Below are 27,797 nucleotides of genomic sequence, written 5' to 3'. Positions count from 1 at the left end.
GGTTTCGTTGGGTTTGATTGATGCCTATATATAAACGAGGGTTTGGCGACGAGGGATTTGAATAAGAATTCAAGAATTACATAAGCAAGCCTTAAACTTTTGTAAATACCCAACAAGTCCTTTTCCGTGTGGAATCCAATTCGTGAGTTAAATCGGTAGTAACGCTGGGCTAAAACCACGAAATCCCAGCCTTCTATTTATTGCTATGTCCCCACCTTACGTCTCCCTATCAATACATCGAGGGCCATGACGCCAAGGGGAATAGTTTATTTTGTGAGACCGGATCTGTTTTCATAGAGCGTACCTCACACCGACCTCACAGGTACATCTCAACATGTATCGGGAATATCTTCCAGATATAATATTATTGATGAATGATGTTCTTAATACACGGGAATATACCTGTGAAGTCGGTATGAGGTGCGAGAAGCATATCCCATTTCTGATTTCTCTGCGTTCTATTGACGCTATGACCTAAAAGAGAGGCAGGTCTACGTAGTACGTACCATTAAAAAAAGCCTACTTCATTATGGACCGTTCGATTTCTTTTGATCTTAGAATCGATGAGTGATGACGATACCGTCTTTTATTGGGATTCCTTCGGTCTCCCAATTTGGCGAGACGCCTTAGGGTTGGATTTGCGGTGTTGACAGGCCACGTGCATTGTATCGGGATCGTGTCTCTCATTCCAAATTTCCAAGACCAACAAACAAAAAAGCTTTGGACCGGGCCGGTAACGGACATGCCAACGAGTTGGGTTCGTGAGGGTTTGTCTTAATCCAATTCCGATCCGGAATAATAACGATCTGATATATGACCTTGGTGCGGGTTTAGTACCAAGTAGGGGTGTCAATGGACCGTTAGTCCGTTAGGGGTTCGTGCGGGTTTGCCTAAATCCTATTCCGATCCGGAATAATAGCGATCTGAACCTGAATATGACGTTGGTGCGGGTTTAGTACTAAGTAGGGGTGTCAATGGAACGTTTTGGATTGGACTCTATCCAAACCAAAATCAAATTATATAGATTGGATGGACCAATAAGACATTAAATTAGATCAAACCAGTATTTATTGGATTGAATTGGACCTAATCCATTTATAATCAATTTATATTGAACTGAGTTGAATTGAACCCATTGATCCATTGATAGAAAATAAGAATATATGTATCAATAGACTATGTTTAGGTTAGAATTAATGTTGGAATTGTACAGCGGAAATAATATAATATATACGTGCATAGAAACAAAATAAAAGCAGATAGCAATAAAGAAAGAAAGAAGAGAGAATACCAGATTTACGTGGTTCGGCCAAAATGCCTACGTCCACGGGCAGCAACTCCGAACTTCCTTCTTACTATAAACAGGAGAAAATACAAAGATGGACTTACCAGAATCACACTCGTACTCGACACTCAATACACCCAAACACAATACTCCTCTTAACACACTGTATACATTATACATTGAAATGAAATAGAATATGTATAAAATAACATAGGGGAGACCCCTATTTATACTTGAGTTGAGGGGTATAATGGGGTTTTTAAAAAAAAATCTTCAACGTTAAGTAAACAACAAAATGGTGTGCCACCGTTCAATATGGTGGGCTCAACTCAATGGACCACCGATTGTAAATTCGGTGAGCCACCGACTGGCCCACCCTTTTTTTTTTACTTTTCAACATTCTCCCACTTGAAGACAATTTTCATAGTGAAAAACTTGCTCGAGAATAGTTGTCGATCATTTCTTGCTATGTGGCTTCAAGTCCCAGAGAAGTTCTACACCAGATGAACTTCTCTCTCATCACCGGCTTTGTCAATATATCAACAACGTTATTGTTAGTGTGGATCTTCTGTAATGAGATTTGCCCATCTTCAACTACCTCACGAACAGAGTGGTACTGTACATCAATGTGTTTAGTCCGTGCATGAAAGACATGATTTCTTGCTAAGTGTAAGCGCTTTGACTGTCACAATGAATAATCACCACTTTTTTCTTGATGTGGAATTCTTCAAGCAACCTCTTTAGTCAAATACTTTCTTTGCATGCTTGTGTACCTGATATATATTCTGCTTCTATTGTAGATAAGGCTACTACATATTGCAATTTTGATGCCCAGCTCACTACACCATTAGCTAAAGAAAACACATAACCAGTAGTTGATTTCTATTATTGCAATTACCTACATAGTCTACGCCCACATAACCAACTAGTTTTAAGCTTTGGCTACTATAACAAATAGAGGTTTCAGAAGTATCATTCAAATACCAAAGGACTCTCTTCACCACTGTCCAATGATCTCTTCCTGGATTTGCCATAAACTTACTGACTGCTCCCACTACTTGTGCAATGTTTGGTCTGGTGCACACCATGGCAAACATAAGGCTCCCTACTACTGATGAATATGGTATGTGGGACATCTCTGTCTTCTCAGCTTCAATGCTAGGTGATTGTTCCGAAGACAATTTGCAACCAACAGAAAATGGGATACTGACTGCTTTGGAATCTTGCATGTTGAAGTGCCGCAAGACCATCTAAACATAACTCTTTTGAGTTTTCTAGACTTTCCTGTTCTTTCTGTCCCTATATACCGTCATCCCAAGAATCTGATTAACCGCCCCTAGATCCTTCATGTCAAACTCCCTAGCTAAACGAGCTTTCAGTGTTAAGATACTTCCTTTATCAGTACCTGCAACTAGCATGTCATCAATATATAACAACAAAATGATGAAGTGATCATTACCAAAGTATGTGTAGGCACAATGATCTGCTTCGCATTTGTTAAAGCCCAGGCTCACAATGAAGGAATCAAATCGCTTATACCAACACCTTGTCGCTTGTTTTAGACCGTAAAATGATTTGGTCTGCTGATAAACCAAATCCTTTTTAACATTCTTGACAAAGCCTTCAGGTTGAGTCATATAAACCTCTTCTTCAAGATTACCATGCAAGAATGCAGTTTTAACATCTAACTGCTCCAGCTCCAAGTCAACTACTGCAACCATACTCAATAGAATACGAATAGTACTTAATCGAACATCAGGAAAAAATATTTCGTTGAAATCGATACCTGATCTCTGAGCATATCCTTTTACAACTAGTTGAGCTTTGTATCTTTCGATATTCCCGCTAGTATCCTTTTTGAGTTTGTATGCTCATCTACAACCAATGGCCTTTCGATTCTTAGGTAGTTTGATTAAGTCTCAATTTTTATTTTTCTTCAGAGCTTCCATTTCTTCCTCCATTGGCATTTGCCAATGACAAGCATTTGGACATTTTTTCATGCTTCCTAGTATGAACATGGCTCATGCTCTTTTGTAATGCAAGCATAAGCTGTTACATAATCCTGAAGCCAGATAGGAGGTCTTGTAGCTCTCCTTGATCGACCTTGATCACCGTGAGTCTCTCCTTCAAAATTTTCAAAGTGCTCTTCAGGTACATCAACAGTTGTATCAATTTGTTGCTTTTGAATCTTTTGAAAAGATTCCACTTCAACTTTCTCTGTTGTCTTAGAGCTTGATTCTTCCTACATCGAATCTTCATTGAAGATAATATCTTGGCTAACAACTATATTGTAGGCAGTAGGATCCCATAATCTGTATCCCTTTGTACCTTCTGCATAGCCAAGAAAATACACTTTTTGGACCTTGCCTCTAGCTTGGTCATTTGCTCCTTAGGAATCTAAACATAAGCATCACAACCAAATGTACGTAGGAAAGAATAATCAATAGGGTTTCCTGACCATACCTCTTATGGAATTTTGAAATCAAGTGTCATAGTGGGGGAGCGATTTACTAGGTAAGATGTCGTATTGACTGCTTCTGCCCAAAAGTACTGCTCCAGCCCAGTTGCACTCAACATGCTTCTAACTCGATCCATAAGTGTACGATTCAGCAACTCCGTTTTGTTGTGGAGTTCGTGGAACCATATACTGTCTCAGAATGCCGTGCTCATTGCAAAATCCTTCAAATTCTTTTGAGGTATATTCTTTCCCATTGTCGGTTCTCAGACACTTAATTCTTTTCCCCTTTTGATTTTTAATTAGAGCTTTGAACTTCTTGAAATAGGAAAAAGTATCACTCTTCCGTTGGAGTAAATATACCCATACTTTCCTTAAGTCCTTGCTTGCTCATATGACCCAAAAGTCTGTGCCAAATCATGACAGAATCGGTCACAGCATTTGCAACGATGGCATCGCCGACCATGTTATCCCCGATCAAGTGGTATAGCTTCCCTTGTATTTTGCCTTTTGCAATTACCATAGCTCATTTACTGATCTTCAATTGGCTCTTTTCTCCAGAAAACTTGTAACCACCTTCATCAAACATTCCCAGTGATAGAAGACTCTTTCGTAGTTCCAGAACATACCGTACAGCAGAGATTGTACGAGTGTTGCCGTCAAACATAGTAATTCTAACGTCTCCAATTCCCACTATTTTGCATGTGCTATTATTGCCCATGTAAATAGTCCCACCATTGCACAATTGGTATGTGTAGAACCATTCTTTGCATGGCGTCATATGGGAAGAAGCACCAAAATCTAATATCCAGTTATGCTTTAAATTTTCACAAGAATCAATAGATAGTACATCACCATCTTTTGATGAATCACTTCCTTATGCAATGTTTCCTTGAGAATTATTTGAAGTCGGATCTTTGTTAGAGTTGGGCCGATTTTGCTCTGCTTTGGATTGCCAACAATCTTTTCAAAGGAGCCCCTTCTTACCATAATTCCAACACTTGAGTCCTTTCTTGTTGCCTCTTGACTTGGATCTCGTTTGATTTTTTATAGAGTCATTTCTCTCATTCGATCTACCTCATACCATCATTGCATCACCTGAAGAATTCTCACCAACTTTTCTACGACATTCTTCCATAAGCAACATAGAAATAGTAGATTCTAATGACAGATCTTTAGTATTGCTCAAATTCATTATCAAACTATCCCAAGAGTCTGGCATAGAACAAAGCAAAAGAGCAACCATTTTTTCGTCATCAATGCGTACCTCTACAGCTGCTAATTTGCTTACTAAAGTGTTGAACTCATTCAAGTGTACTTGCAAAGAGGCTCTGTCCTTCATCCTCAGATTGTAGAGTTGTCGCCGGAGAAAGATTTTGTTGGACATCGATTTCCCCTCTTAGAGATTTCGCAACTTGTCCCATAAACCTTTGGCAGTGGTTTCCTCGGACACGTTGAATAAAACCGAATCTTCTAAAGCAAGAAGAATATCAACCATGGCTATTTGGTTTTTCTTCTCAAAATCTTCGTTTTTCATATCAACAGGCTTATTCTCTTTTCCTTCTAAGGCAATTGCACAATCTTCTTTCACCAACACAGCATGCATCTTCAGCTTCCAAATTGCATAGTTGGATCCATTGAATTTTGGTATGTCAAACCGGGTAGAGCTCGAACTTGCCATATTCAACATGTGCAATATCGCAACAGCAAATACAGATTTTGGTAGAACCCCGGAATAGAACCGTGTGGCTCTGATACCAATTGTTGGAATTGCACAACGGAAATAATATAATCTATACGTGCACATAAACAAAATAAAAGCAGATAGCAATAAAGAAAGAAAAAAGAGAGAACACCAGATTTATGTGGTTCGACCAAAATGCCTACGTCCACGGGCAGCAACTCCGAGCTTCCTTCTTACTATAAACAAGAGAAAATACAAAGATGGCCTTACCAGAATCACACCTATACCCGATACTCAATACACCCAAACACAATACTCCTCTCAACAATTAATCTAAATTAAAATAAATTTGAAAAGATTAAACAGTCCAGACATTGAATTTGACCAGTCTAAATTGATTCAAAGTATTCATTGGATTGGATTTGACCTAATCCATTTGTAATAAACTCATATTGAATTGAATTGAATTGGACCAAATTCAATTGAAACTTTTAATGGATAGTGAGCTGTATTTTCATATTGATTAAGTATTCTTTAGATCGGTTTTAGTTAATTTTACCAACCGAACCGAATTTGTCGGATTAATTTTAATAACAATTGAAACCAACCAATATGAGAGAAAAATCGACTTTGGATTTTGGTTTTAATTAATGTCGGTTTATTCGATTTGAAATAAACCAAACTGAAGTGATTTTTTATTGTCCTTGCATGCATTTAATCGAGTTCCTTTTAAATGATGATATTTTGGACCAAAAACTATCATCTTTGACAAATCACACGCTTTTCAATAAAAATATGGGATTTGTTATGTGAAAAGTTTCACTATTTTATGCAAAATGTAGAATTTGGTCCAATAGTGAAAAGTTTCACTATTTAATGCAAAATGTAGAATTTGGTCCAATAGTGAAAAGTTTCACTATTCTATCAACACTTTTGGAAACAAATTGGACTAGATATCTTTGAAATGGTACTGAAATTCTTTAATACAGAATTTCTCCCCAAAGAAATCAACAATACAAACTTGGTCTTTGTGCCAAAAAACAATCAGCTAGTGGATACACCAAACTTCCGCTCCATTAATCTATGCAATGTACTTTACAAAATTTGCCCATCCTCCAAGAACTAATATCCCCTCTTCAGTTGAGGTTTCTCAAAGGAAAACAAATTCAGATAGTATCCTTTTGGTCAAAGAGATTCTACACAAATTGAAACTCCAACAAAAAGGTAAGGGTTTCATAGCCCTCAAATTGGACATGTCCAAAGCATTTGATCAAATGGGTGGTCATTTTTATACCATGTTCTTCAAAAGATGGAATTTCCTATGAAGTGGTGTAACATGGTGCATTATATCTACTGCTACTTTCTCAATCAAAATTGCAGGTGAATCACATGATCATTTCAAATTGAATTGTGGAGTTCGTCAAGGTGATCCCATTTCACCATATCTATTTATCATAGGCATGAAAGTTCTTACCCAAATGTTATACCAAGCCTCGACATCTAGATAGATTGAGGGAGTCAAAATCAGTTGAAATGGTTCTCCAATTATTCATCTCCTCTTTGTAGATGATTGCATTCTTTTCTACAAGGTTGATATAGCACAAGTTAGGACTCTTGTCAACATCCTACAAACTTTTGAATCCATGTCTGGCCAAAACATAAACTACTCCAAGTCGAGCATATATTTCAATAGAATGTTTCCCGCCACCATCGAAGGTTCTTCTCCCACATTCTTCATGTAAAAAAAATCTTTGGTAGGTTCCAAGTATCTTGGTGTCCAAGTGGGAACAAACACCCGTCTTTGCTGTTCTCACAAGGAGGTCATTGATAGGGTGCACTCCAAAATAAACTCTTGGAGTTCTAAACTACTATTACAAGTTGGTAGAACTACATAGTAAAACCAGTTCTTCAAGCTATACCTATATACCCCGTGCCAACATCAATTTTGCCAAAATCAACAACCTCCCTACTCGACAAAATGACTAGATCCTTTTGGTGGGTGATTGTCATAAAGCTTCCCATCATACTATTCCTTGGAGTAAATTATGCCAGCTTAAAAGTCAGGGAGGCCTTGACTTCAAATCATTTGGTATTATGAATCAAGCAATGTTTTGTAAACAGATTTAGAGATTATTATCAGATAGACAAGAGTTCTAGAATGGGCAGATCAAGTCCAGGTACTTCCCCCACACCTCCATTTTTGCCGCAAAAAAAAGGCAAATGTAGTTCACAATGGTGGTGACAAGCCTACCAGATGGCATTAGTGCTGAGATCAAACCTACTGTGGTCAATCAAGGATGGCACGGAAATATCTGTAAATTCAGATCCTTGGATTCCCTCATTGCCAGACCATATACCACTTCTGAATGCATCAGCATCTCAATCCCAAGGTTTTGATCTAAAAGTGTTGGAATTACTTAATCCAGACGGTTCCTGGAACCTCCAAAAGTTACAACCACTATTCCAAGCTTCAACCATCAAACACATTCTGGCAGTAACTCCAAAGCTTAGCCAAACCGTCGATCTACTAATTTGGAAATACAATGCGGGCATTGGCTTCATACACACACTTCAACTGGAAGTTAATATGGGAATTGAAGGTGCCTTACAGATTTCAAATCTTCTTGTGGAAGGTTCTTTGGGATGGGTTGTTTACAAAATATAAGTGTTTGACTTGGTTAAGTGAACTGGATCAACTTTGTATTTTTTGTAAGCTGCATGAAGAAACAATTCATCACTTATTTCTTCAATGCCCGTTTGCACGGACTGTTTGGTTTGGTGCCCAGATTGGATTGAATCCCTCTGCCATATCTCAACATCCTATACATACTATCATCACAAATGGATTTACATTGTTGAGTACAAATCTGAGAAAGCAACAAGCTATGTTGAATCTCAACAGATTTGCCTTGATCATCTATCATATATGGGAGGCAAGGAATAAGAAGCTATTTGAGAATATCAACCAAGATCCTATGCATGTGGTAAACTTAGCACTAAAATTCCAGTTGGAGAATTCAACACATAGGACTCAGCCACTCCATCATCAATCGTTACCTCCCAATAATATTCCCTCCTTATTTACTGATGGCTCTTTTGATCCAGATTCAGGTGCTGCAGGATGAGGGTTCATCCTCCAACATGTTAGTGAACAATATACCATTGCAGAAGGTAGACCCTCATGGGCTCTCACAAGCTATGATGCTGAAATTCGAGCCTTGTTAAGAGGATTACAAGTGGATCTATCTAATGGCATCACACATCTTTTGGTACATTCAAATAATGCTGCCTTAGTAGATTTTGCCAATACAGATCAAGTAACCCACTGGTTTGAACAGCTACACAGAAGTCATCTACAACGACCAATAGGCTCTTTTGATTATGTATATTTTGTACATATTTTAAGATAATATAACCAGGCAGCCCATCTTTTTGCTTACTTTTCATGTAAGGGGCAACTCAAGTTGTACTATAACTCTAAACACTCCCCACATGTAACCTTTTTTATATGAATTTAATTTTATCTCTTTTTGCTAAAAAAAAAAAACATTTGGCGAATAAAGCTGCAAATAAGAGCACCATTTATGCAAAGCTCTTCGTGCGAATATTCAATAAGAAAAATGAAATATTAATATAATATGTCTTCCCTTTTCAACCTTTCAATTGGCATCAAGACTTCCTCTTCAAAAGTGGTATGTGGTATAATAATATGTGATGATGGGTGAAAGTGGTACACCACTCATTTGCTGCCATGTAGATATCCAAAGCCATCTCAAACCACCTTGATACCTAATGTAGCAACACCTGGAAAGATGGTTCATGCCAATCAGATGCACTTGAGCTTAGTTGAAGACAAGTCAGTAGGATTGACCTGAGACATTGGTCATCACCTTGGAGTGTTTATAGGGCCCACTAGCCCAGGCATTTGACGAGTTATCCAACCTCATGGAGACCAACCTACGTGATTCACCTGCCTTATACCATTCAAGCCATTTAGTGGCCCTAGGATATTCGGAGGGCATGTCGCCCATGTAGCGGCATTTACATGAGTCTCCCCCATTTATTGGGGAAATGGCTAGTAGTTGACTTAGTGACTAATTTCGAGTGTTCTTTAAGATTCTGGTGGTTGAGGCCCATTACCTCCAAGTATGCCAGGGATGTTCCGGCCATTCCCAAAGGTCTATATAAGGTTAGCTTATCACCCTCAAATGGTATGTTTTTGTACAACTCTCCGGATCTCATTTTTCTCCTCCCTACTCTTAGCTCTCTTTAGCTCTCTCATCTCGATACTAACTTGACCATCAGAGCCCCCTCACCTGAGTCCACAACCCAGGCTCTCTGACATTTGTCTCCTTTACAGATCCATGGCACTCCTCGTTCGACTCACCACTCCAGCAGGGATCAGTGCATATTAAGCTACATCAATTGGCATCATCTGTGGGAATCGATTAAAAGGTTATTTCAGCCCGATATTCTTCAACCTCAACCATTACAAGTATGACTTCACCCAACAAAAAAGGAAACCTAGACCAAAACGTCAGCCCATCAATAATTCCAACCGAGGTCGACGTCCATCAATTTCCAAGAGCCTATGACTTATATCTAGGGAATGGACATCTAGATGTAGGTTTGGAAGCAACACATGGACACCTTGGGCCTTCCTCAACCCCAGGTGCCCATGTAGGAGCCCCTACAAAACCAAAATTGTCCACCACTTCAAAGCAAGGACCAGTAGCACCTTTAGAATAGCAGCAAGCAGGTCGCCATCACAAGTGATCAAGGTAAATAGGTCACCGACTCTCCGCCAACAAGAACCAGCATACCTCACGTCTACGCTTCCAAGAGAACCCCACACGAGCCACCACCTCGGAGTGATAAGATCGCACCCACATCTCAAATGTGGTAACAATAGAGCGACCACCCCCCATGGGACCAAGACCTCCCACTCCGCAGTTGGTTCACAGTGGGACATGCACATGATGTGGACAAATAATAATAATAATAATAATAATAATAATAATAATAATAATAATAATAATAATAATAATAATAATAATAATAATAATATGATAATTTATACTACTTTACAAAGCACGAATATCCTTAAGGATGTTTTTGGAATTTTCTAAGGACAAAATTTATCCTTCCATATTTAATTTTATTGATAAAAATGAGAGCAAATAGGGTAATTGGTTATTGATATTAAATGAGTTGAAAAGAGGTAATTTTAAGATATTTAATGCATTCAATTCTCTCTCATTAAATCCAATATTTAAGGTATTAACTTGAATTTATCATGGTTTAATCATATATTTTAAGACTTTTTTGTTTCTTCTCATAATTATATTCTACGGAAAAGTACGGACAGGCCTAACGCAGATTTCTGATTTCTAGTGCAGAGTTATAAACATTCAAAATGTCAACAACCCACACTCTATGCACCAACGCCCACCCATGAATTGGCATCAATTCTGAGCTGGCACCTACCCCAACAATACCTTGAGCCTACAAAATTCTGACCCTGGGTTGAACCATCTTTCTCCCTAAATTCTATTAATTAAATATATACACAATAAATTAATAATTCCAATAATATAAAAACCTATACTTTTAAAACCTACCTAGAAAAAAATAGTGTTTTCATCTAGGTGGTGGTAAGAAATTAAACCACTTTGGGTCAAATGGGTCAATCTATGTTGTCACAATTAAATAATAAAATTTAAAAATAGATAAAATGCAAAAAATATAGAAGTAAAAGAAATTGAGAACATTTTTTTACATCATATATTCTACATATAAAACAATGATAAGTATGATAAATATGAAATGTGTTTATTAATGATGGAAAATGAATGTAAAATTTGAATCCTATATTTAAGAAATATATTTATCATAAAATTATGCTAATTAAATCCACAACATTAATTTTAATAGTATAAAAAATAAATATTTTGAAAAGTTATTTGGAAACAAAAGAAATTTCTCCCTCCCGATGGTAAGTATGCAATTCAACCATTTGGGGTCAAATGGGTTAATAAATAATGCCATAATTAAATAATAAAAAATTAAATTTAATCAAATATATAATACAAAAAGTAAAAATAATTGGGCATATCTCTAATATTTTATATTCATTATATTAAACAAAAATAATTATGAAATGTAATAAGTATTTTTATTAATGATGGAAAATAAATTAAAATTTAAATCCTATATTTAAGATATACTTTTATCATTAAATTCTACTAATTAAATCCACAACATTAATTTTAATAGTATAAAATAAATATCTTGAAAAGTAATATGAAAACAAAACCATTTTCTTCTTCCTAGTGGTAAGTAAGTAAGCAATTTAGCTGTTTGGGGTCAAATGGGTTAATAAATAATGTCATAATTAAATAATAAAATATATAATACAAAAAATAAAAATAATTAGGCATATCTCTAATATTTTATATTCATTATACTAAACAAAAATACTTATGAAATGCAAGAAGTATTTTTATTAATGATGAAAATGAAATGCCAAATTTAAAATCAACCTAGAAATGAAATGATGTCATAGTCAAATAATAAAATTTAAAAAAAATATAAAATACAATAAATCACAAAAATAAATAAATAGAGAAAATTTTGGGCACATATCTAATGTTATATATTTATAAAAAATAAAATATTGGATACATTATCTCTTATATTATGCATTCATTATATTGAACAAAAAGAAGTATTATACATAAGAAATAATTTTATTAATGATGAAAATGTAATACAAAAGTTAATGTCAACCTAAAAATCAAACTATTTTTCTTTTTAGGTGGTGGATTAGTGGTTTTAGTCAAATGGATTAATCGATTATATGATAGATGAATAGTGTTTTTTTTTAAATAAAAAGTACAAGTAATCAAAATAATATATATAAAGTTATATATTAATTATGTCAAACAAAATTAAGTGTGATAAGTAAAAATTATTTATACAATATAGATGAAATATATAATTTAATTTGATGTAGCATGATTTGACTGCTCTTGCGTGTCAGGTGACTCGGACAGTTACTTTGTCAGGGGACAAGTTGTGCTAGGCCGAGCTGTTTTGTTCTGCGAGGGATACAAAATTAGAGTGCCCAGGCTGTTTTTACCCGGGGTGGGCACTTCGATGCTTAAGTCAGAGAGTTCTTTGGTAGATAAGAGTATTTGAGAGCTTAATCGCGTGTACCTTCACTGGTAAGAATGAGGACTTTATATATGTGTGAGTGACCCGAGCCTTCTCACAACGGGTCTCATGTTCTCGTGGAGTTGTTTCCTCTTAGTCGGGAGAGTAATTAAGTCAGTTACATAATCTGCACGGGGTTATGGTCTACCCGAATAACTTTGATGCATACGAAGCAGTAGGCCGAGATCTTGGGCTGGTAACATGTTTATGAGACAGGTCAGCAGGCTCGCTTTACAGGTCGCCTCAAGTTCTTACAGCTTGATCGGTCTCTGAGGTAGGTTGCCATATGTTGGGAGATCTGTTAGCCTGGCTTGGCTGAGGTAGTAGAGGTCGGCCTAGGCGAGGTGTTTTAAGCCGATTTGCCGAGCTGGTTCGCTTACTCAGTGCTGAGGTGTTGCTGGAAGGCCATGTGTCATGATGTAATTCGAAGGATCAAATTACCCTTATCATAATTGATTCGAAAGCTAATATATTTTCTTATCTAGATGGTGGACCAATGATTTAATTTTTCAAAGAAACTCATGATGTCATAGTTAAATAATAAATATTTAAAAAGGATAGAGCACAAAACATTAAAAAGGACAAAATTTTGTTGAAAACATTTAGGGCATTTCTAATGTTCTAAATTCATCATATTAAATAAAAATAATTGTTAAAATAAAAATTCATGTTGTCACAATTAAATAATAAAATTCAAAAATAGATAAAATGCAAAAAAATATAGAAATTGAAAAATTGGGAAAATTTTTAACATCATATATTCGAGATATTAAACAATAATAAGTATAATAAATAAGAAATATTTTATTAATGATGGAAATGGATTATAAAATTTAAAATCAATTGGAAATAAAACTATTTTCCTTTTCTCTCTCATTAAATCTTATATTTAAGATATATTTTTTTCACCATTAAGTTCTACTAATTAAATTTGCAACATTAATTTTAATAATATAAAAATAGATATTTTGAAAAGTAATTTGAAATCAAAACCATTTTCTTCCCTCCTAGTGGGTAAGCAATTCAACCATTTTGGAGTCAAATGGATTATAATAAAAAATTAAAATAAGTAAAATATATAATACAAAATAAATAAAAAATAGACATATGTCTAATGTTGTATATTTATTAAACTAAACAAAAACAAAAATGAGTATCAAATGTAAGAAGTATTCTTAAAATGATGAAAATGAAATGTCAAATTTAAAATCTACCTACAAATGAAATGGTGTTATAGTCAAATAATAATAATAATTGTTATTATAATTTAAAAATTTCACATATGATAAGCATTTAAGTTTATTTTTAATTATATTATTATTTTTATTAATTTTCAATTTCTATTTTAACTATAATATATACAAATATATATCACGTAGCAATAAAAAAAAAATAATAATAATAATTATTAATTAATGATAATAATAATAATCCAACCGCTAAAGCTTTCCTCTTCCTCATCAACCAGAACCACGGTTCTGCTGAACACCGACTCCTCCTTCTCCACCTCCTCTCTTTTCCTCACTCCACCCCATTCCCCCACCACAATCTCCACTTTCTTAGGAATCACCCCTCCTGCTTTCACTTTAATCCTTACCCACTCACAGGTCTTGAGTTCTGTAGTCGAATCGTCCGTTCCAAAAAAGCCCCCACAGAGGTCGCCGATCCCCTCCATTACACTTGGACACCATAAGAGGAGCGGCAGTCCAAATTCCTTAATCCAGATCTCCTTCGAATCAAAGGAGCTTCCCCTTCTCTCCAGAAGAACATTCGCAGCCGTTGCATCCCACCAGTCTAACGCCAACCTATTTTGGCCAATAAACCAAGGTCCGTTAAGCAGGACCCATTCCGCCTCCTCCTTCGACGGGAAGCAGCTTCTCTCCTCCTCTCTTCTTTGGTTTGTAACTCCGAAGCTTGGTCAAGCCCCAGACGCCACCGCTTTTTTGTAAGAGAAGTTCAATCGGCGACCAGCAGCCCGACCACCAGAGTTATACCACATATCCGACCCCCACCTTCGAGCTCCACCCCTAGAGACCGGAAACATTTTTTTTTTCCAGTTGTTAATGCTAAGTTCTTCACAGCTAGGTAGTGTGCTTCTTTCTTCCATGGTCATACCTTTCAGTTATTTATTGTTATCCATTTTTTGTGTTTATGTAGTTTTTGTTACTCGGGTTTCAAAGTATTTGAGATCAAATTGTTCTATAGAGTTTGAGTATTCTGAAAATGTGTTGTTTGATTTCATAAGCACCATAGCAAATCAACCATGGAGAGCTGGATTTGAGGCAACTCACAGTTATTAATAAAAACCTTAGAAGAATATCATATACAATATGGACAGAGCATACGATGTTTTACCCAGAAATTTGGAAATTTTGAATATGCTTAAGGTAGATATTTGTCATGCACAATTTAAATCTCTTATTTTTTTTTGTCATTTTCTTTTTTTAATAAGTTAGAATTGTGGTTACTGTTGTCAGTATCTGAGGCTAGAAATTATGGCATTGCATTTGAGTTGGGTTTTCTCAAAACCTTTGTTATGGTATTTTTCAGTAACATACCTGCAAGCAAATATGTTACCAAGAGGAACTGGAGTTGTCAGAAAGCATCGCAAGGTAATACTACAGAGCTTCTTTGGAAAATTGATTGGCAGAAATGATGTAATTCAACCCTTCACCTTATATTCAACTGGGTCTTTAGAGTCACCAAAGTGCATTGAGATGCCGGGGAAGCTTAAAAAATCTGAACGGAAGCCATTGGTATCGGCTATCAATGAGCTCAAACATAAAGCAAGATTGGAAAGGCAAATGAGGCAGCAGGTGCATGAGATTGCTTTACAACCACCCAACAATGGCTTGCTAGTCAAGAGTTTGGTCCCAATTGCTCATGAAGTTTATGCTGCCAGAGCTGATCTCTTCAGATGTGTTTTGAGGATTATCGATAGTGTTCCTGTTCAATCATGCAGGTAAATCAGTCTTTGATAGGCCATGGTAATTGGGTTTGATGAATCTTTTATGGGTTTTATTCGTTTAATGGTATACTCATCTTTGCAGCATGTGTGGAGAAGTTCATGTTGGGTTGGTGCCACATAAGATCAGAACATGCAATGTTGCTGGGAGCCCAGCTAACAAAGAGCACAGCTGGAAAAGAGGTGGCATAGAACACATTCTGCCTCTTGTGGAATCTTTTCATCTGTATGACAGGCTGGGAAGAGCTGTATCGCATGAAGAGCGACTCCAAGTCGATAGGATTCCAGCAATTGTAGAATTATGTGTGCAAGCAGGTCTAGACATCCCTGAATGTCCTACAAGAAGACGAGCCTTCCCTGTTTACAATGTTGCTGGGAGAATGATAGATTTTGAGAGGAGGTTTCCAAAAGATGATATATCTGGCAAAGACATTAAAACAATTGGATTTTGGGAGAGGACAAAGAAACAAGGAGTTGATACAAAGCCTATGGATTTGCCTTATGATGATCTAAAAGGTTTTTTCTTGAATGGTTTCTTAGTTCATTGTAGTTGTTTCACTGAAATGAAAAATGTATAGTATCCTTTTTGTGTTGATGAATTTGATATATAATTTGGCTTGTGTTTTACCTATGTTGCCATTCCTGCATTTAAACACAACCAGTCTTGCACGATATCAACTTTATCAATTAAAAACATATTATCCTTATGCATTGGAACCTGTGCAGGATTTGCTTTACAAGGCATGGAAGCATGGGACAAAATGCGGTCAGGAGCCTTAAAACTGATGCAGAAATACACTGTCCAAACTTGTGGATACTGTCCTGAAGTTCAGGTGGGGCCCAAGGGGCATAGGGTAAGGCAATGCCAAGCTTACAAGCACCAGATGAGGGATGGGCAGCATGCATGGCAGGAGGCGACAATTGATGATTTGATACCTCCTGTTTACGTTTGGCATGTTAAGGATACCCACAGTGACAGACCACTTGTGGATGGTTTGAAGAGGTACTATGGAAAGTTACCTGCAGCAGTTGAGCTCTTTGCACAAGCCGGGGCTCATGTGGGAGAGAATTACACTGGCATCATGAGGGAAGATGTTGCAATGCCTGATCTGGAAGAAGAGAAGTGGGTTGTATGAAGAAAATCATTGCTTGCTTAGATGTGTGAGACCAAACACATTTTGGTTATTGAGGGTTATGTTTTGGTCATACAATGTCAGAGAATCCTGTTAGGAATTTATTTTCATATACATGGGTTGAACAGCAGATGCACCTAAGGACGACCCCCCAACTCCTTTTAATGGGGGTAAAGGAAAGGCAAGAAAAAAGAGTTAAACGGTTATTGACTTTTGTGTGCAATGAGGAGTCAGTGAGTTTATCTGAGTGAGATCCTGGCAAACCAAAAGCATGAGGGGTATTATCTTCACTCAAAAAACTCTGATATATTAACTTTTGGTTTCTCATAATTATATCTTGTTTCCATCTAAAATGAGTATCGGGATGATGGGATTCATAGTTTATAACTGCATATGTTGGCTGAAGTTTGGAAGAACACTTAAGTTTTACGGAACTGCTACAGTTGATGTACTGTAGTGTGTTTAAACTCCAAATTACTGTAATGCCTCCTATTAAAGTTGTTTCTTGTTCAAGCTCCATATTTTTTTGGTAAACTGAGAACTAGATTTTCTTTTGATGATATGTAAACTGAGGATTAAGAATTACTGAATTAGAATTGGCAGGAAGCAGATGGAGAAGCATATTTTCCAGATGTGTGTAGAGATAGTAGAACAATATATGAGTATAATCATCCTTACAAAGTATTTGTTTATTTGGGACATAGGCTGTAGTTGCAATCAATGTTCTTGACCGTTGTTGACCCAGACAACTAAACTGTTCAACCTGGAAACCAGCATAATAGAAAAAAACTGTTGAATTGGTCAGCAAATTGTCAACCTGGCCAATTGAACCATCAAATCATTTGACCCAAACAACGGTTTGCAGGCTAAGTATAAAAAGTATTTAAATTGTGTTGTAATAAAACAACAAAAATAGCCATTCTGTTATTTAATAAAAATAGCTTTTATTCTTATTTGTTGTACTTGTTTTTGCTTAATCAATTATATATATATATATATATATATATACAGAGAGAGAGAGAGAGAGAGAGAGAGAGAGACGCATGCCTAATTTTCTCTACATATTTTTCTATATTTTTCCTGGATTTTCTTCATTTGCTGCTTGGTTTTTTGTGATTTTTTTTCTATTCTTAGACATTTCCATTGTTAATTTAATAGTGATAGTTTTTATTTGTTGCACTTTCTTTGTTTGATATGATGAATATGTCTTTTTTTGCAAAGTTTTAGCATTTTTTGTATTTTCTACATTTTAGCTATTTTTAATATTTTCGTTATCTTGTTTATGATGTCATGGGTTGACCCATTCTGGTTGAACCACTGACCCGTGACCTGGAGAAAGAACGGTTCCACTTCCGTTCACTGGTTGCAATTTCATAACATTCATTGATGCTTCATAGTCCAGGGGAACTTTGTTTGACATGTGGACAGTGAGACAAGAAAGTTTCTTGGTTGATATGATTTTTGGTGTGTGAAAATAGGGAAGTAGATGAGATTAATTTGGAGTCATGAAAATAGGGAAGTATGAAGTTCTTATTTTTTCTTTTGGCTGTTTTGGATCAATATCGAAGACAATATTTTATTATGGACAGAGAAAAGAGAATATGAAAGAGGCCCCTACCACAAGGAGAGCCAGGCTGGGAAAATAACAAGATAACAATGCCAACCGGCTACCTATATTGACAAAGAACAACTCCCATTTAATACTTGGACCTTGTAGAGATACAATAGATATATTAAATCAATCTTAATCAGTTATTTGAGTGTGAGTGGTCCCATGTGTTTTTTATTTTTTCTTTATTGCCATTTTGCTATTGGCAGCAGGGGTATAACAGTCATTGTATGTTATTTCTCAATTGCTCATATAAATAGTAATGAGTGGGCGGCAGATCCATTACAATCTGTTCCCCTTTTTCTCTCTATTCTCTCTTGTTCTTCTCTTCTCTTCTCTTTATTTTTCTTTGTTGTTTTCCTTGTCTAAACCTGGTCTGCTATCAACTATCTCAGCCAAGTGATCTATTTACTTGAGTTCTATCCATCTTTTTTTTTTTTTTTGAGTTCCATCCATCTTGATGTGTTGGTTGACATAGAGAGAAAGTTCATTTGATATGATGCAATAATCTCCTTGGGTGTGACTTCTTATTTTATAGATCAGATTTTGTTATTGTTTCAGGTACTTGAATTAATTTTGCTTGTTGGAATTTAAGCATTACGGTGTCTGGTGACTTAGCTATGGTAATAGGTATCTGCAAATCCAGTGGCAGCATTTCAATGCTTTCCCACCTCAGTACCTCATAAGGCCAGCCAGAGTTAGCCACATCAGCTTGATGCAATAATCTCTTAAGGTCTGACGACTTATTTTGTAGCAGAGATTTTGTTCTTGATTCAGGTCCTTGGATTAGTGTTGTTGGAAATTAAGCCCCATGGTATGTGGTGACCTAGTTGTGGTAACAGTCAGCAAATCCAGTGACAATACCTTTAGGCTTTCCCACCTCCATCCACTTAAGGGAGAGGCCAGAGTTATTTCATCCAGCTCGAATTTCTCTATTTAGTGGTTGCTAGGTAGGCCATTGAGATGGTAGATGGGTTAGTCAAGATTGGGATGGGCAGGGAGGATACGTACAGTAAACTTGGCCTGAACATTCCGGAAGCCTGATTTAGTCTGTGTGCTGGGTTGAGCCGTAGATGTGGCTTAGATTCACGTCACTTCCAATTCCATTTTACTTGTGAGTTTTTCTCTTTGACAAATACTACATGAAAGATATAAAACCTTGTGACTAATCATATGCAAAATAATGCATCAATATTTATATAGAAATAAGCAAATGTTAACAATATTATATAAAACAAGAACATAGAAAGTCTGTATACAAATAAGTAACTATTTGTGGTTAAGACAGTTTGCAGGCCTGACATCTCAGCCTGTCCTAGGGCAGGGTTGGGCCTGGGCCGTCTTAATACCGTTTACCCTATCCTAGGTCTGGCCAGCAACTTTGTCATACCCTATGGCTGTTTTTCCTCCCTGTAGTGGCTCTCTCTTTCTCTCCATACAAAAGGAACTAGGGAGATGGCACTATTCCCTTCTAATTGCTAACATTACTAATAAAAGGGAGTTTCAGTTTCAGTTCATAGAAAGGATAGAGTGCTGGCAGTACTGGGAAAGCTTAGTGTTTCATGTTTTCAGCTTCTTTCTTTGTTGATTTTAATGGGATGAATTTTTCTCAAATTTGTAATTGCCGGAATAATATCATTTTCCCCTTATTTTGAAGCGTCTGTCTAGCTTGTACATGAGCTATGATGCTTATATCTCCTGTTACTTTTCTATATAGAGTGCAATTACCTTTTCTGGAAATAGTATTACAATTGATACCTTGTGTATAGAAAAGATGGAGTCTATATTACCTATTAACTTATCTACTTGTGCATGTCAAACATAGATGAACTTATTGAACTAGAAACTATCTTTTGGTGTCTGAAATTTTGCCTTTCCAGATTTCCCCAGGGTGCGCCAGTTTAGTGTTCCAAGAGATGCTAATTGCATGCATATTCTACATCAGGTTTTTCTTTCCTTCCTCATTCTTGTTTTGATACTTTTCATGCTCATCTTTTGTTATCCTTGCTATGTTCATTTTTGTATTTTTTTTTTATCAGCAAATGTAGAATTTATTAATTATATAATTAAACTGGAGGTCACATTGCTGTGGGTAAATTACCCACTCCCAACTGATTATCCAAACACAGTAGAGAATACAATCCCCAATACAAGCATTACATTAGCCCAAAATATCTGCTGCCTGTTTTCCCTCTGTTTAGCTAAAGCATCTGGCATGCCATTTGCAGTTCTTCTTACCCATTTAAAAGTATTATTTAATTCCCTTTTTAGGCATTCAATTTCCTGGATCTTGTGCCTGTAAATCCAAGGAGTTTGGCTGTGATATTTTGTTCAGGAAATAATCACCTGGGAGTCCCCTTCCACTTCCATCATCTGAAACCCTAACTGTTTTGCAAATTTCAGCTCTTGAAGTAAAGCCAGTAATGTAACCTCCAGTTATGTTCGACTCTGTATTTATCTTCACCTGTTGGCCTGTTGAGCATATAAATTCTGTTTTTTGAATGACATTAAATTGTGATTGCGTTAATTTTTTTTTTTGGAAATAAAACAATAAAATGGAATAAACGGTGAAAAGAAATCTAGGCTTCTGGATATTTGCATGAATTGTTGAAATAAAATTTGAGTTTTTCCCCATCAACCATCTTTTCTTATCCAAGCAGAATGGTACAAAGCAAACTTCTAAATTTAAATACCATCTATTTTCCATACCAAAGGATGGCATTGTATGGCATTGGTGGGCATGATGTTTCAATTGGTACAAAATTGTCTCATGATTGTTAGGTAAGTTTTGAAGGCATTATAGCACAGAACTCCATAGGATTACTTTTATGGTGGTAGGGTTTCTTAAGCACACCTATAACATGCTTATTGTTCCAAATTATACAATCAATAGACTGAGTTAAGACAAATTAACATAATCTGGTTATTATTTGCATTTTCATAGTTAACAGTGAAAACGGAAAACCATGTATTCAATAGATGCTCACTTGTTAAGTAGTAGAATATTCATTTGTTGAATTTTCAGGATCATATCTTGTGAAGTGGGGGTTCATGATATAAATATTGGTATTTATGATCATGGAAAATTCCTATGTATTCGTTTCCAGTTCTTGGATATTTCTTGCCAAGTCTTGGTGCCATCTTGATGTGGATCAAAGATGTAATTAGCGGCTTTATCTGTTAGCCTGCAACTTTAGTTGTCCTTATATGTTCCATACTTTACATATTTATTGAATGGTCAATACTTTATATACTTGTTATAGCATGGATTACAACTGCTTAATGAATAATTTTGTCTATTATTAATTGTTTTCACTGCTTCACTGTTGTAGAAGTGATCTGTTGCTCAAAGAGGTTTAATGAAGACTGGGATTCGGATAAATGGGGTTCTCATTATTGGAATGAAGCCTTTGGCCCAAGTCCAATGTCAAGCTCCGATTGAAAGGCTTAACAATAAAGGCATCAGAAATTCATCAAAAAACAATAAAGGCATCAGAAATTCATCAAAAAACAATAAAGGCATCAGAACTCTGATGTTCATTTTAAGATATATTTGGAGAATGTATCTATTACTCCACCTATGCTCCAAGATAGATGAACTTAGTTATGGGGACTATTTTATTTTCTTTTTTCCCCAAATTCTTGATCATTTGTAACTTGTCAGATGCTGCTGCTGATAAAAATTGTAAGACATCCTGCATTTTCGAAAGGCAAAGATTGTTGTTTGCCTAAAGAAATATTTATTTGGTTTCTGTTTCTCAGTACTTGTGGGGGTACTATTTCAGCCCTTTTAATCTCAGACAAGTGGAGTCCAAGATCACTTAAAGAAATATATGGTAGCTGGCTTATATTGAGGGAATATAGGAAGGCAAAGATTGTTTGGAGCTGTATTCCTATTGCTATCTGCTGGGAAATTTGAAGGAAGGGATCAAGTTGTCTCCTGAGTGGAAAGGGATTTAGGGATTGGGTTCTGATTTTACCATAGTTTGAAGGTGTTTCAAAGGAAGATTGTGAGAATAATTTTTGGGCGTCTTTAGAGTATGGGAGGTGATCCCTTTGTAATTTTGCGTTCTTTTATGTTTTGTTTTTTCTTTCACTAGCGATCTCTCATCACCCCATGGATGCACCTTTATTATTAAAATTTATTTTTTTATTTAGATGAACTTTTTCTCTTGCTTTCAAAGGGAGAGTTCAATTCAGTTCCTGTTTGGTCAACTCCCAATTTATGTAGTAATGTAGAAATGCAGATCAATTTGGGATAGACTTGAGATCTATTCACAGAGTTCAGGTTGTAGTCTGCAAGGTGTCGTACTTCCCCGTGAGTTTTATCTTGCCCTTGGACCTTTGGGTGGTTCGAGCTTTGACTCAAACTCAAGGCTTGAAATATTCACGATCTACTTGAGCTTGACTCAGCTCAAGTTAATTATAAATAAATTGCTATTAAAAATTATGAATAAATTAATATTTAAAATGTTATACATAAAATTATACCAGAAAACTTGAGTATAAATTTATTTGTTTATATTATAAGTAAATTATATAAAAAATCAATATTTATTTATATTATAAAGAAAAGGGTAAAAGACTTAAGCATACCCATGCCCTAAGTTTTTCGATTAAACTTAAATATACCTATTTGCCATTCATTAAGGCTATGTTTAGTGATTAAGTGGTTGTTAGAAGTACTTGTTGCACAAGTATTTTTTAGAAATGTTTATTTTAACAACCACTTAAGGCTGTTTGGTGATCCACTTGCCAAATCACTTATTACATTTTTTAAGCATTTATTGGGGTGGCGTGTTTGGTGAATTACTTTCCTCACAAGTGCTTATATTGACACAGATGACAATTTTAACATTCATTTCACTCATACATGTAAACAATGCTTTTCATATATTATACTATACATTTCAATGAAAAAATACCATATTATGACACTTGAGAGTCCACGTGGAGTGCCATGTGGACCTAATTAATAATAATAATAATAATAATAATAATAATAATAATAATAATAATGCAAAAAAATTCTATTCATGCATTACAACCATCACATAGACAATGCAAAAAAAGCAAATATTTCGGATTTCTCACTTAAAATAAATGAAAAAAATGAATCCAGACAAACATTCACCGAAGAAAACAAGAAAATAAAATCAAACATGGAGGGGAAGAGTTCGGGCAAACTCACCTTCGTTCGCTGGTGGCTAGACAGTTAGGTGTCACTGGTAAACTTGCCTAATCACAGATATGCAAATAAAGAGGAATGCCTTTTCAGGCGTTAAAAAACTCAAGAAAAATGCTTCAAATCAAATAAAATAAGCAAAAAAAAAAAAGTCATAAAGGGAAAAAAGGCAGGTCTACTTGCTGTATTTTCACACCGTCAATCGTCACTGGTGGACCTACAATTGGAGTCGCTGCCCTCTACTTGTTGTTTTTGAATAGGAGAGGAAAGAAAACCCTCACGTGGGGGCAAAATTAGTATTAAATAAATTATTTAGGGACTGAATCATCCCATTTGTTTTGAAAAAGCACTTCTCCAAAAAGTACTGAAAAAAAGCCACTCTAAAGTCACTTTTTCTGTAAGTATATTTTTTTAAAAAAAGTACTTCTTGGTGACTTTTTTACCAAACACACATAAGTGTTTTTTTACCACTTAATGTGTAATCCCAACACTTAAAAAGGAGTACTTTTTAGAAGTGAAATCAAATAGGGCCTAAATCTCAAAACAGAGTTGTCTTCGCCCTGCTTTTCAAATTTGTGACTTCTTTTCATCCAACCTCTAGGTACAAAGTCACAATCTAGCTGGTCTTGGAAAAGATTTTGAATATTTCCATTATGTTGTCGCTTCTCTCTCGCCGGTGAGAAAAGGCTCGCGGCCAACCTCTATCTATGGTGAGATATCTCACCGCTCTAGAGGATATTGAGGCAAACTAGGGTTTTCGCTGTTTCATTGATAATGAAGGAGGAACAGATACATATAGGCTAGGTTGTAGCAATCTTCTAGGTGTATTGAATATTCCCTTGTCCTTGATTTCCCCATGACTACAATGATTTTATCTAAAGAAAAAATATAAAGGAAAAGCAAAATAGTCACTTGCAAGTTGGTGGCGCATGCTTACTTCACATGCATGGTTTTGCATAGATTATCCTTCGTTCCTAGGCTCAGCGTGCATGAGCTCGTTACACCCCATATGTCTCTCTCTGCTTGGCTCCATGAATGTGGGCTGGGCTGTAGTATCCTCTAGGTTGCATATCACTCCCTCCCCCTTGTTCCAAGCCTTGTCCTCAAGGAGGGCACCTGGATACTTGCTTTTGAGAATTTCCCAATCCTCCCAAGTGTCATTGGATCAGCATCTTATCTCAAACCTGGTTCCCCTTCTTAATGACTCGCTTTTCCAATATGGCTATGGTATAGGGTAGTAAGGTTCCAATAGTGTTAAGGGGTGGTAGTGTGGTCATTGAGTGACAATGGTTTCCCAATTTATTCTTGAGCCATGAAACGTGAAATGTAGGGTGGAGTTTATAGCGAGGAGGTAGGTCTAGTCGATATGCCACTGGGCCAGTCCTTTCTAACACCTTGTAGGGCCCATAAAATGGGTGGTTAGCTTTTGGGACTTTCTCAGAGCTAGGCTGCTTTGTCTATAAGGTTAGAGACAAAGATAGACATAGTCCTTAACTTCAAATTCCCTCTCACTTATGCACTTGTCTGCCATGATCTTTATACGATTTCTTGCATGACTGAGGTTCTCCTTGAGTTTAGAGAGAACCTTATCTCTTTCCAAGAGCTCCTCTTCCACTTATTGGGTTTTAGCAGTTCTGGGAATGTAAGTCAATGGGTTCAGAGAGGGAATGCCATAGACAATTTGAAATGGGGTAAGCTTGGTAGCAGTTCTGTTTAGTACCTATGTCTATCCATCAGACTGGGGTGGTAAGCCGAATTGAAGCATAACCTTGTTCCTTGCAACTTGAATAATTCCTTCCAAAGGATGCTGGTGAAAGTTGGGTCTCGGTCGCTGACAATTGACAATGGCATCCCATGCAATCTAAAGACTTCCCCCATGAATATCTTAGCAATATCTTGGGCCGAGTAAGGGTGTTTTAGGGCAATGAAATGTCCATGTTTTGGGTAGCCGGTCAACAACCACAAGTATGGAGGACTTCTTTTGCGAGGGGGTAATCCTTCTATAAAATACATACTGATGTTAGTCCAGATTCGCTCAGGCAAGGGTAGAGGTTGTAACAATCTGGGGGTGTGTATATTTTCAGACTTATTTCTTTAACATACATCACACTATTGGATCTATCCCTTTACTTCAGAGTTCAGATCGGTACCCCCACCAGTAGTAGAACTGTCTAAGGCGGTGTATGGTATTTATGTACCCAGAGTGGCCCCGTGAATCGTGGGCTTCTTCATACATAGTCCTTCTGAGAGCTGAATTTGGGCTTAACACCATTTTTCCTTTTCTCCATAATAGCCCATTTCTGTACTCAAAATTTTCTGGGCTAAGTTTTCCTTCTTGAAGGTTTGAAACAATTTTTTATAAATATGGGTCGTTAGCCATTTCTTCTTTCACAGATAATTAGTTGAGAGATAGCAAGCAATTCTTCTTTGGTTCTACGAGAAAGAGCATCAGCTACAATTTTGTTCTTCCCCTTCCGCATCACTATCTCATAATCAAAGCCCAGTAATTCGGTGATTAGCCTCTACTGAACTGGGACATGGATTCTTTGCTTTAAGAGGAAACTCAAGTTTCGGTGGTCCGTCATTATCCTGAATTTTGCACCAAGTATTACCTCCATTTCTATATTGCTGACACCACAACCAACAACTCCTCATACATGGAGAGGTCCGAATTTCTTTCTTGCAAGGCGTGGTTGAAGTAGGCAATGGGCATGCCGCTTTCAAATAAAATTGCTCCCGAGCCCATGGCGCTTGCATCGCTTTGTACTTTGAAACTCTTGGAAAAATCAGGAAGTACCAACATGGGAGCGGTCACTACAGTTTGTTTCAGTCTTTCAAATGTTGATGTTGCTTTCTCTGTCCACTTCTATTCCCCCTTTTTTAATGTGTTAAGGGTTAAGCAATGACTTTGTATCATTTCACAAACTTGTAGTAATACCCAGTTAGTCCAAGCTTAACCCTTTTATGGATTTGGGAATAGGCCAAGTGGTAATTCCTTTAATTTTTTCTAGGTCCATCTCAAACCCTCTTCAAATGATGAATATAGGCCTCAAGATAATCACTGTAAATGAGAATGTCATCGAAGAACACGAGAATAAATTTTCACAAGTGTTATTTGAAAAGTTGATGGGGCATAAAAAATCCCCAAAGGCATAACTAAGAATTCATAGTGACCCTCGTGAGTCTTAAAAGCTGTTTTTGGTATGTCTTCTTTGATTCTTATTTGATGGTAGCCAAAACGGAGATCCAATTTGGAGAAGACCTTAGCCCCACATAATTCATCGAGAAGCTCATCTATTATGGGCATAGGAAATTTGTCTTTTATGGTGGTGCCGTTGAGAGTCTGGTAGTCCACACAAAGACACCACCCTCCATCTTCCTTTCTTACTAGAAAAACTAGGGCAAAAAAGGAGTTGGTACTGGGCCTTATGATGCCCATGTTCATGGGCCGGGTGGCCCGACGGGCCGGCCCCCGGATGGGCTTGAACAGGCTTTTTGTCTCGTGGGCTTAACCTCGGGCCAAAAAGCCTGGCCCGCATAAAATTCGAGCCGGGCTCGGGCTTTGCCAAAATAGCCCGGCCCGAGCCTGACTGGCCCGACCTATAGTTAAACCTAAGTAAAAGCCCTATGTGATGTCCATTTGAATAAATTTTTTGATTTAAGAAGGTTGTTGATTCACTTGTAGGCCCATTGTTCATTTAAATAGGGAAAAAACATCTGAATTAAAATAGATAATGTTCATTTGAATAGGGAAAATTTGAATTTCTTTTATTAGGTCGGGCTTCAGGCCCGGGCTCGGGCTTTGGGCTTTTTATCAGGGCCGGGCTCGGGCTCGAGCCTAACATTTTTTTGTTATTAAAGAGTAAAAGCCTGGCCCGAGCCCGGCCCGGCCCGGCCCATGAACAGGTCTAGTTGGGTGCCTTGTAGAAGAGGAATAGCATGGCCCTGGGCCCTTGGTGGTAAGCCCACAGGTTCAACAAAAACTTTTGGGTAGGAGTCCAGTAGTACTTTTATTTGTAGGCTCACCCATAACATGAGCTTTTCTTGGTTATAAGTAACCATCTGTAGTAAAAAAATTTCATGGGCCTTGTCTACTACCCTTTTGGCATGGTCTGTTTCAATTGTCTTGGGGTTTGGGCACCTTGATTCCCTTCAACTCATGAGCCCCTTCACTGTCAAAAAATCGAAGCCATAGTGCACTAAAATCCTAGAAGACAGGTCCTAGATTTTTCAAACATTGCATGCCAAAGATGGCATCATATCTAG

The 27,797-nt window shown here is 36.7% G+C and overlaps 1 protein-coding gene across 10 annotated transcripts; it reads left to right on the top strand.

The window, feature by feature from the left end:
• The first annotated feature begins 14,089 nt into the window (after nucleotides 1-14,089).
• Nucleotides 14,090-22,110, top strand: LOC148861490 (APO protein 3, mitochondrial-like). Of its 10 annotated transcripts, none has more exons than XM_088982635.1 (8): nucleotides 14,090-14,724; nucleotides 14,885-15,026; nucleotides 15,190-15,251; nucleotides 15,337-15,601; nucleotides 15,690-16,120; nucleotides 16,331-17,015; nucleotides 20,227-20,291; nucleotides 21,682-22,110. In XM_088982635.1, exons 4-6 carry the CDS (start codon nucleotides 15,357-15,359, stop codon nucleotides 16,738-16,740), a joined length of 1,086 nt encoding a protein of 361 aa, XP_088838761.1. In that variant the 5' UTR covers nucleotides 14,090-14,724; nucleotides 14,885-15,026; nucleotides 15,190-15,251; nucleotides 15,337-15,356; the 3' UTR covers nucleotides 16,741-17,015; nucleotides 20,227-20,291; nucleotides 21,682-22,110. The 10 variants fall into 10 exon arrangements, with proteins under 10 accessions (XP_088838761.1, XP_088838759.1, XP_088838758.1 ...); XM_088982633.1 differs by having other exon boundaries at nucleotides 21,679-22,110; XM_088982632.1 differs by having other exon boundaries at nucleotides 14,096-14,724; nucleotides 15,190-15,601.
• The last annotated feature ends 5,687 nt before the right edge of the window (nucleotides 22,111-27,797 follow it).

The sequence above is a fragment of the Nelumbo lutea genome, chromosome 4 (genome assembly GCF_056320005.1).
Source record: "Nelumbo lutea isolate HS-2025 chromosome 4, American lotus-T2T, whole genome shotgun sequence".
In the NCBI taxonomy this organism is placed as follows: Eukaryota; Viridiplantae; Streptophyta; class Magnoliopsida; order Proteales; family Nelumbonaceae; genus Nelumbo; species Nelumbo lutea.
Note: the sequence above shows the minus strand (reverse complement) of the source record. Positions and strands in the feature narration are given on the sequence as shown.